The sequence below is a fragment of the Python bivittatus genome, unplaced genomic scaffold (assembly GCF_059951505.1).
Source record: "Python bivittatus isolate LINGU-HERP-01145 unplaced genomic scaffold, Pbiv_v1 ctg000080_np1212, whole genome shotgun sequence".
Lineage (NCBI taxonomy): Eukaryota > Metazoa > Chordata > Lepidosauria > Squamata > Pythonidae > Python > Python bivittatus.
In genome coordinates, this window is record NW_028277035.1 from 35,586,042 (window position 1) to 35,596,814 (window position 10,773).

Consider the following 10,773-nt stretch of genomic DNA (forward strand, 5'->3'; position numbering starts at 1 on the left):
AATGATGGAGAAGGGAAGGGTTCACTGACTATGAATGCTATATAAGATTACTGCAGATGCTCAGATTTTATTGCAAAATCTGCTTGTTCTTCCTAATTTTTCAGATGAACAGGGAAAATCATCAGTAAGAAAGGAGATTGATTAGGGTGATAGTTGTTGAGAAAGATGGCCAGTACCTAATTGTGATCCCCTCCAGCTATTGCTGCATTTAGAAATTCCTTTTAGAATTTGCAGTAAGGAGAACTATATTATTTTCACATGATGATTTGTAAGTCCCGTCTCACAGCATATTTGAAATATTTTATTTTGAAATAGCTAAATTGCTGTTTTGCATGAATGAATCTATATATTATTTTAAAATGTATGAAGCAATATTTAAACTTAGGATATATTCCTAGTTAAAAACTGTGAGTATTCAATGTTTTAATTTTTGTAGCCTCTGTAAGAAAAATAATGAACATAGATTTCTGTACTGTAACTAAGAAGCAGCTTAGCAAAGTTTAATTAGTTGTCATAGTTTTCTTAGTGAGGAACTCTGAGGGCACCATTACTTTTTTGTAAGTGTGAAAGACAGTGGTATTGTGATTTATTGTGACTTGACTTGTTTCTTGAAGAATAAATGATAACTGGACAATCACAAGATAAAGGAATTGTTATTACATAAGAGTGGATAAGATTCTACTATTTTCTTAAGAGCATATACAAAATAATAGGCTAGGCGGAGAGTTCACTGAACCAAATGTAGTAAAGTATTAAGGTTTCTGTTAAGCAATTCTGTGGTTCAGGTATGAAACCAGAAACTGATATTTCCCATTTGAACATTTTCTTGAAATTAAGTCAAGATACGTGCCTTTTGCAGTGAAGAGACTATTTTTCCTAATAGTTATGCAAAAAAGCTAGGATGAGAGACATATACAGAGTAAATAAATCGTTCTAAGAAGGACACTGTGTAGTACAGGTAGTCCTCGGGTTATGACGGCAATTGGGACCAGGATTAGCGTAAAGCATGACGTCGCATGACTGCATAGCTTAGCAACAGCAATCCCAGAAGTCCTTGCCATCGTAACCCCAAGACACATGGGTTATTAAGCAAGGGTGGAGACCTTGGGAGGGCTGGCGCAGGCTGCACATGAATGCAGAAAGGCTGGGTGTGGGTGGCGGGGTGGGACACGAGCACAGGAAGGCAACCCCTGGGTAGGGTGGCATGAGTGCAGGGAGGCTGCAGGGTGGATGGTGGGGTGCGAGCGCAGGGAAGCCACAAGGGTGAATCGTGGGGTGCAGTGCAAGCAGAGAGAGGCCACGGGATGGATGGCACAGCATGAGCGCATTGAAGCTAAGCGGGGGATGGTGCAGCACAAGTGCAGGGAGGCCAGGGCAACTTACCAGAGCCAGGGTGACCTTCCCTCCAGCTTCCCCATTGACTTGGATTGTGGATAGCTGGCAGGGAAGGTCGCAAATGGCAATCATATGACTGTGGGACACTGCAACCATCATAAGTATGAGCCAGTTCCCAAGTGCCCAAATCATGATCATGTGACTGTGGGGGCACTACGATGGCCGGAATTTAGAGGACCAGTCATAAATACCACTCATTCAGCACCATCACAGCTTTGAACAGTCACTAAATGAGTGGTAGTGAGGACTACCTGTAATAGGAAGACAGAGGGAATGTCAAATAAGGGGCTGATATTCATTGTACAAATGGAGTAATATTTACTTTCAACTTCATAAATGTTAGGTATCAATTCAAACTTTAAGGCTTACTTTAGGACAGGATGAAGTGGCCCCCGTGGTACTTCTGGGTATTTGGATGTGTTAAAACTTCATACATGGTCAGCCATAGTTAGTACTTGGATGGGGGACCATCTGGGAATATCAGGGCTGTTTACTTGACAGGAAAGTTGAAAAATAATCCTGGACAAAGACAGCAGCAAACCACTTCCAAAACTCTACTAAGAGAACTGCATGAAGGCAGTCATTCCAAATCAAGCTTGGCCCAAAGAATGTTTACATTAATCCCTTTACATTAATTATATTATCACATAAAGCTTTTTTCCCAGAACATTTTTGATCCCTTTTGTTTTTCATGTTTTAATGAGCACATGTTACATTTTATGTACACAGAAGTAGCATTTTTTTCCAAATTGGTGTTATGATATTAAAACTAAAGCATTGATTGGTTTGTACAACAGTAAAACTTTACATCCGATGCTCTCTGTGGAGACACATTCTTGTGATAACCTGGATCTCCCCATTTTAGGAGAAACAAAGGCATCATCAGGAGCAACAACTCCAGAGGCATTTGACTCGACCGCCTCAGTACCAAGATCAGACACAAAATGCATACCAACAGCAGGTTGGCCAGTTCACAGGTAAAGAGGGATGTGGGGTTGATGTATGAAGGGCTTCCTGGGATGGACATGAGTTACATTTAAAAGGCTCTTTTGCATCAAAGTTTATAGTCTGATTTTTATTTATCAAATATATGTGCCATTACAACATGTGACTCCTAATAGTTGACAACAGTTATAAAATAGACCAATTAAAATGTCCACAATAAAATACAGATTAATTAATCAAGTTAATAAAATCATGTAACAGCAGCTTTTGTTGGGAAGCATTCAGCACAATAAGTATATTACACCAAGTTTGCAGACCCTGTATTGGTTGCCAGTAGGTTTCCAAGAACAATGCAAAGTCCTAGTTTTAACCTATAAAGTCCTTCCCTTTATGGCTTGACACCTAGATGCCTTCAGGATCATCTCCAACCATAAAATGTATCTCCTTGATTCATCCAAGACATCTCTCTCAGGAGAAGCTGTTGGTAGTGCAGTGAGAGGAATTGCAAGCCACCAATTCTTGATCAGTTGGAGTTACCAAGTGTTCTTTGAAGGCAGCCCCATGTAATGTGCATTGTAGTCTAGGTGAGCAGTGACAAGGGTATTAGTCATTGTAACAAGGTCCTTGGGCTGTAATAAGGTCCAGGTGGGGCTATAATGGGCACACCAGTGGAAGTTGAGCAAAAGACCTTCTGACCATGGCCTCTAGCTGCCTCTCTAGCAGGTGTTACGCATCCAAGAAGATCCCCCAAACATGGCCTTGCTCTGTCAGGGGCAGTTCTACCATTAGAGGTGACAGGGGGCCATAGTAACCAAATAGCAATTTTATCATCTTTGGGTTCAATTTAAGCTTACTTTCTTTCATCTAGAGCCTCTAGACACTAGGACAAGGTCTCCCCCAGGCCCCCAGGTGGCAGTAAATAATTGAATATTAGCATATTGCTGATACCTTACACCAAATGACCTGATGACCTCTCTTAGCAGCATTATGTAGATCTCAAATAGTAGAGTGGAGAGAATCAAACTCTATACCATCCCACACAGGAGTAGCCACTAGATCAATTTCTCCTCCCCCACAATCACCAACTGGAAGTGCCTATTCAGAAAGGAGTGGGGTCACTCCAAAACAGAACCTCCAATCTCTAGCCTTTGCATGTCGTCCAAAAGGATCCCATGATCAATGGGATGCGCTACACCTGCCCAGGTCCCAGCAAAAATCCACCAGAGTGACCAAGGCCATTCAGTACACAATCCAGGCCTGAATCCTGACTTAAGAGGGTCCAGACAATTTGCTTCCCCAGGGCACTCTGCAGCTGGATCCCCACCACTCACTCAACAACCCAAAAGGAATGTTAAAGACTGGGTAATAGTTATCAAAAATAGCAAGATCCAGGGAGAGCTGCTTGAGTAAGGGGCAGACCATTCACCCTCTTTCAATGCTGTGGGCAGTGCCCCCTCCCAGATCCAAGTTGTCACATCCCCTTCCCCAGATCCTTGCAGGAGCCAAGAGGGCAGGAATCAACTCCACTGATGGTAAATGTCATGCTTTTAAATTCTTAGGGTTTTTAAAAGCAGCATTCCACAAAAGTAACAAATCCTTTATATTGCAGTATGTGCAAATAATGAATGTTAGGTTGTTTGGGACACTGTGTTTCTGTAATATTAACTGATTCTCTCCTTGTTAACACTCAAGAATATTGGTTTAGGCAAACCTCTCACGTTGAAAGCTGAGGCAAACTGAGCAAAGAGCTCTTTAGGATTATTATAGTTGTCATGCTCCTGTATATTTTCTAATAATTTTTAAGCTGTGTTCATTCTGTCTAAGTTAACTTTTCAATATGGGACAGCAGTGGCTATACATAAGGACAAAACCTTCTACATGAATAGTTCTTTTGAAATCACCTCTTGAATGAAAGAAAATGCACTATTATTATCCTCTTTCTGTGCCCTTTTTGGTAGTTGTAAACAAACATGTATTTGTATAATGTTCCCCATTTTGTCTGTTAACCTCTCTGTTTCCTAGTTGTGGACTAAGTTGTAGCACTCATAAATATATGCATGAATTTGTAATAGAGGTTGGCCTGGTCTCAGTGCTGCTTCATTCTCCGTTGTTACCAAAATGCCTGTGTCAGTGTCCCAGCTAACTTTGTCCAATACAAGTAGTCCTCACTTACCGACAGCAATTGGGATCGGGAACTCCATCACTAAGTGACACGGTCACAAGGTATGATGTCACATGACCATGCCAACTTACAGCCGTTCCAGCAGTCTCAGTTGCCGTTGTTAGGTGAATCCCGTGCAGTTGCAGTGTCCTGTGGTCACATGATCACCATTTGCAACCTCCTGCAAGCTTCCCCATTGACTTTGCTTGTCAAAAGCCAGCAGGGAAGGTCGCAAATAGTGATCACGTGACTACGAGATGCTGCAACGTCGCAATTGCAAGCCAGTCACCAAGTACCCAAATTGCAATCATGTGACCGTGGAGACGCTTCAACAGCCACAAGTACAAAGACTGGTCATAAGTCCCCTCATTCAGCACTGTCATTACTTCAAACGGTCACTGAACAAGTGGTCGTTCAACAAGGACTACCTGTAATATTGTTTTGCATGTTTAGTCATTAAAGATATCCTTGCTTTCTTACAGAACTTAAAAATATATATTTCTTGGCTAGGATATCCATAGGTTGTACAATCAGGAAGTGGTTTGCACAACTGCACTCTACCTCTACAATTCCTATTACCCCTGTACCATGTGAATCCTTTTCCATAGTATTGAAACTCTTCTGAATAGTTGGGGAGTAGTACTGTATAAGGCTAGATGAAATGTAAATGCATGAAAATGAATAGTAGGTTATTCCTGCTCTCTAGCGTGACTTATGCACTGCAATCCCCACTATTTAGGTGGACTTCACAACTTCTAGGTTTTGGTTTTTAGAGAGTGGAGTAGAGGACAAGTAGGTTGTATAGGCTATCTTCCATGCACTCTATTATTAGCTGCAGTCCCATTTGCCTTTTTCCTTTTATTTTATAATAATAACAAAGAAATAAAAGAAATAAAACACAAAGATTTGCCTTAGTAACCAAGAGATGGTTAACCTAGGCGCTTTTCTCACTATGAGCACAGTCCTAGCCATGGCACATCCTTCTAAAGAGCTTTTGGAATTCTCATTATTGCAACTAGTACTGAAATAACTGCTACAATTATGAAAAGCATTGGAACTATATCCATGTATGGTTCAGTTTGCAGTCATGTGTTCCTGTATACATATGAATATAAAGATGGCTAATAGTGACTTGACTCATATGTAGAGGAATGGAATAGTGTAAATGAATCTTGCGTCTGGAACAGATTTAAACAGCAAGCCCAGATAACTAGTTGGAACAGAAATCAACATTGTAAATAGTTGGTTGTGTCTTCGTACAATGTATTCCAGGTTAATCAGTTGTATTTAAAAAGTTAATCTTATAAAAATGCAAGTTTCATTACCCAAAGATATGTGTGCCATTATGATAAAAGGAAAAACATACTCAGTGAAGCTGCCTTTGTTTAATTTTTGGCTTCTCCCCTTAGCTCCCAGAGCCTCAGCCCATCCCATTCATGATAGTCACAACATTTCAAAGAGGCTATTCAGAAGGCTGGCAGGCAGAAGAAGAAAAATAATCTTCCTGAAGCCCATCCCATTAGAAGTTTTCACGATCTAAGCCAGCAAACCCTAAATATAGCTAGAAACTACTGTACTGCATGCTGTATGTATAATGTTGCACTTAAATATTCTGAGAAGGCTTGGGTTATTTTTTAAAATCACTAATGTTGGAAATCTTATATTATACTACAGGTTCATCTCCAGCAATGACAGGGGTAAATAATTTAGGCCAGTCCAACTCCAGCAGTCCACGAATGTTTTCTCAGAATCAGAACATGATTCAGATTGGGACAGGGCACAATTCTGTCTCATCAAGCAGCAATCAACAAGATCGAGCAGTTAATCAGTATACTGGCCTGCAGAACATTCAGCGAGGTAGTTTATACAACATGGCATCTGGTATGTCCCAAATGGTCCCACAGCATGCAAATCCAACTGCCAATGGTCAGCCACAGATGCAAAGACAACCCAGTTTGGCTCAGGGTGCAGCTCTTCCTGCTGGATATGGACAGAACACCCTAGGAAATTCAGGCATTTCTCACCAACACAATAAAGGAGCACTAAATGCGACATTATCCAAGCCTCAGATGGCAAGAATGCCAGCAATTGGGGCCCAAAATTCATCATGGCAGCATCAAGGTATATCAAATATGAACAATCAGGCTCAACGAAATAGTGGTTTAGGGACGTTTACTGCCAGCTCCACCTTCCATATGCAGCAGACTCACCTAAAGTTGCCCAATCAACAGTTTGCCCAAGGAATGCCTCAGGTAAGCCTCAACACCAGCAGGACAATAGCATCCATGAATTCAGCTGTCTCTGGACAGATACTGCCATCACTAGGGGCCCAGCAGCGGACAAATCCTCCTACTCAGCAACCAGTCCAGTCACAACAGGTCTTGCCAGGCATGAGTCAAACTGTCCCAGATCTGACTTTCAGCCAGAATCAAAATCAACAGCTGTCCAACAGAACCAATCTACACTGTACTCAAGGTTATCCAGTGAGGACAGCTAATCAGGAATTGCCTTTTGCCTACAGTAACCCATCTGGAGGTAATGGACTACAGAACTTAACTGGGGATACAGACCTCATAGACACTTTATTGAAAAACAGGACTTCAGAAGAGTGGATGAATGATTTGGATGAGTTGTTAGGGAATCACTGAAATTAGATTTGTTTTTTTTTTCTTCCCTGAGTTTTTTTTTATTACAAATTATCTTTGGACCAAATACCTGTGTCACTGAAAACTCACAGGCTCTAGTGGGAATGTATTGGAGTTGTTCCTTTCTGGGTCTAAGAACATAAAAAAGATGCACCAGTTTGATAGGAAGAAAGCTAATTTTTATAGTGTGTCTGGAACATCACGTGTGTAAACAGTACAGTTTGGTGTATACCCCAAACAGCCCATGAGAAATGTAACTTTTTCCATTGTTTTGCATTTGAAGAATTTAAATGTGAACCCATGCAGTTGTGGTGCAGAAAGTAAGCCAGCAAGGGTTAGGGTTTAAATACTCAGTGTTAAGTCATTCTTTCCTACAGATAGTACTTAATAGGTTTCTTGATCTTAATTTGGCCCTCTAAATAGTAAAAGTATCACCTTGCCACCATTTTCAAGGAAAGAAACCCTTGTTCCTTTATGGAATCCTCCCTAGTTTAGGGAGGATAGTCTTCTAATCAATGTGTGCCTACATTCTTAGCAAACCAGAGATGAGAATTCACAGTAATAACTGATAATGGGTTTCTGTGCTGGAGATTGTTAAATGTTAAAACATTTCCAGCAACAGGTTGCTGTAGACCTAAACTGGGGAACTTGGTCTTAATTGGCTTATGGCTTACTAAGCTAAGCAATTTGCACTCTGCTATGGGGGGGAGGGGGGAGTTCTTGGTTTTTAGAGTTTTTTTAAATTGGAGAAACAGACTTAAAATCAAGTGTGTGCACTTTTTCTATCTCCTTTCCTGCATTCATTAGAGTTGGATTAATCACACCTGATTTCTCTCTTTTATTCAGAGGGCATTTATACTTAGCAGTGTTTTTGTTGCCACATGCATACTGTACAATGTGGATAGGATGAGTTAGTCTTTGTCAAGCATATGAAGCAAGTCTTGTGCCTTGGAGTTGTTATTGACATGAAAATTTTGCAATAATGGCACAGGAAGACAGGGGAGACACTATACTTTTTGAAAATTCTTGAGTTGTGAGGTTCCCCCAACCTTTGGGTAAAATGATGGTTGAAGCTCTTTAGAAATATAAAGACTAATCTCCAATGAAACGAATGCTGCTAATTCATCATTGTCTATGGAGATGCTTTCCTGGATGTGTAAAATCAGTTCTTTATATGGCAAGGAAAAGAGAATTATTTTTAATGTGTTACCAAAAAGAATTTCTACTTGCCAACAAGCCACCTTTTGCCTTAACCTATAGTTTATAAAGGTAAACAATTTGAAAGTTGTTTTAGATGCATAGATACCTCTCTGTTCCTACTCTGAGTTTGGTTTTGTTCTTTAATGAACAGGACTACTTACCTCCTGTTATAAGGATTCTTAATTTACTTCATAACACCTGCAACTGAGAATCAAAGAATTTCCTTTGCATCAGACACGTTCAGGAGCGTTTATAGAAAGATTTGAATCTGGGATATTTTAGACAGGGGAACAGTTAAGAGATTGAAGAAGATGAACCATAGGAAAATATTTTACTGTATGTGCAGTGTTCTTCTCAAATGTGCACTTTGGAAAACAATCTGCTTTAACACTACTTTTAATTTAATTTTTTCCCATTAATTTCATTGTATATGGTTGCCATCCATGATCAAGTTAAGTATGCCATGCTAAAGAGATGTTTGTGTTTTATCTTGATGGACAATTGATGGGGGACAATGGTGAAAGCTGCATGTTAATGAGTGGTTCCACTACTGATATGTCCAAACTGAAGCAAATTCCATTGAGTGTATATTTTTAAAACATCATTTTATAAGAGTTGGTTAATTTAATAAATAAAATATAGGTGTCACTGATATTGTAAGTAAATTAGATTAGAGTTAAATTTACTAATCTTTTCCATAAATCAGCAGTTAAATTTTTCAGTGAATTCAGTTTAATCAAAGATTTGATCCAAAATGAATGTCAGCTGGAAAACATTGTAATCTTTGTAGCTGCTTCTTTTGACCATGGAAAAATTATTGGGGCCTGGAGAGAGGAGATTTGAAATGGAGATAAAGTATATTTGTTATGTGTTTTAGAAATCTTGCACCAGTGTGCCTTCCTTTTGTTTTTGGAGGTACTTAGGACCTCATACTTCTTAATTATTTGGGTTCTGCTGATTTCTTCTTTAGGTACAGTGAAAAAATTACAAGTTTTATGCCATTCTAGCTTAATTTCTGAACTATAATTTTGGTCAGAAGAACATGTAACAGACACTTTGTCTGCCAGTGCTACAGGCAGATATCTCCTCTCTGTCATGTTACATATAGTTTTGTCAACTGCAGCACGTGCAGCTATGGATAAGCATCCTGTAGCTTTCCAGGTATTTTGGATTACAATCCCCATAATTCCACACACAGTTAACACGCTGGTTGGACTGATGGGAATTGTGATTTGTAACATCTCAAAAGTACCAAATGCCTTCTGGTTAAATAAATTAGCTTAGAATAACTTTGGATTGACAACGCCCTTTTAAATTTAGATATAAGAATATACGTCATATATATCTGCAACTTGATTTTGGTTGATGTTGGTTTCAGTTGATACAAAATTGTTCAGATTTGAAAATGTAGCATGATGTAGAAAGAAATGTGCTGTGCAGTGATGATTGAACATGGAAGCTAGTTGGGGCTAAGTGCAGCCCTGCCCTTCAGTCACTAGTAGCAATTCACAAATGAATATATGCACTTGTGCTTTCTATTTGCTGCAGCTTCATAGCAATAACGCCCGCCCACCTACACACCCCTTGCCTGGCCTGTTGCCTCAGTTTTATTTATAGGCTGCAGCCATGGGCTGGTGAGAAGGTGTGGAAAAAAATCACACCTGTCCAACATCCACTGCCTTCCTAAACCCCCCCGAAATGGAAAGGGTGCTCAATTTTTCTATTCTACACATTTTCTTTGTGTAAATAAATGTTTACAGTTTTATATGAAAGGCTGAATAAGAGTTAGATCTTCTGAGTGTATATTTTTTACTTTTTATAGATTTTAAAACTATAATTCTTTATATATATGTTGGGGGTGGTTATAAGTTTTACACTTCTTTAAATGGTGAACAGTTCAGATTTGATGCTAACTTTTTTTTTTTTTTTTGGCATTGAGATGTATAAAGAGCCGATTAATCCCATTTTTCTTTAACTACAATTACTGTGGCACACCAAAAAACTTTCTGTTATGTCATTATTAAAAAATAAATATTTTGCTAGTGTATTAAACACATTGTTGTAGTTTTTTAAATACCTCCTGAGCTGAATGTAGTTCTACATTATCGGAACTGATACAGATTCTTGACCCTTTCTTTCTTTCTTTTTTTTCTGCCAGAAAATAAGGTCCACTTCTTCCATTCCATTCCTTGGCTGATCTGTAACTGAAAGATACATGAAATATACTGGAAGGTCAAATGCAGAGCATTGGCTTAAGACTTCCATTTGTTGAATATGCATTTGCATGCCAACATTATGTATATATATTAAATATATTTTTATATTTCTTAGCAGAGTGCTAGAAAGTTATTATTTTATGATAATGCTGATATCATATATTTTTGGCCATGAAAGTTAATGCAACAGTTTTGAAAAAGCAAGGTCTTC

At 39.2% G+C, this 10,773-nt stretch overlaps 1 protein-coding gene across 2 annotated transcripts in view; it reads left to right on the top strand.

The window, feature by feature from the left end:
• Nucleotides 1-10,437, top strand: part of MAML1 (mastermind like transcriptional coactivator 1) — a 43,497-nt gene extending 33,060 nt beyond the window's left edge. For both annotated transcript variants that reach the window (XM_088133831.1, XM_088133832.1), the window contains exons 4-5: nucleotides 2,261-2,372; nucleotides 6,176-10,437. In XM_088133831.1, the coding sequence (XP_087989957.1) occupies nucleotides 2,261-2,372; nucleotides 6,176-7,149 (1,086 nt within the window). In that variant the 3' untranslated portion in view covers nucleotides 7,150-10,437. The remainder of the gene's footprint in view (nucleotides 1-2,260; nucleotides 2,373-6,175) is intronic.
• The last annotated feature ends 336 nt before the right edge of the window (nucleotides 10,438-10,773 follow it).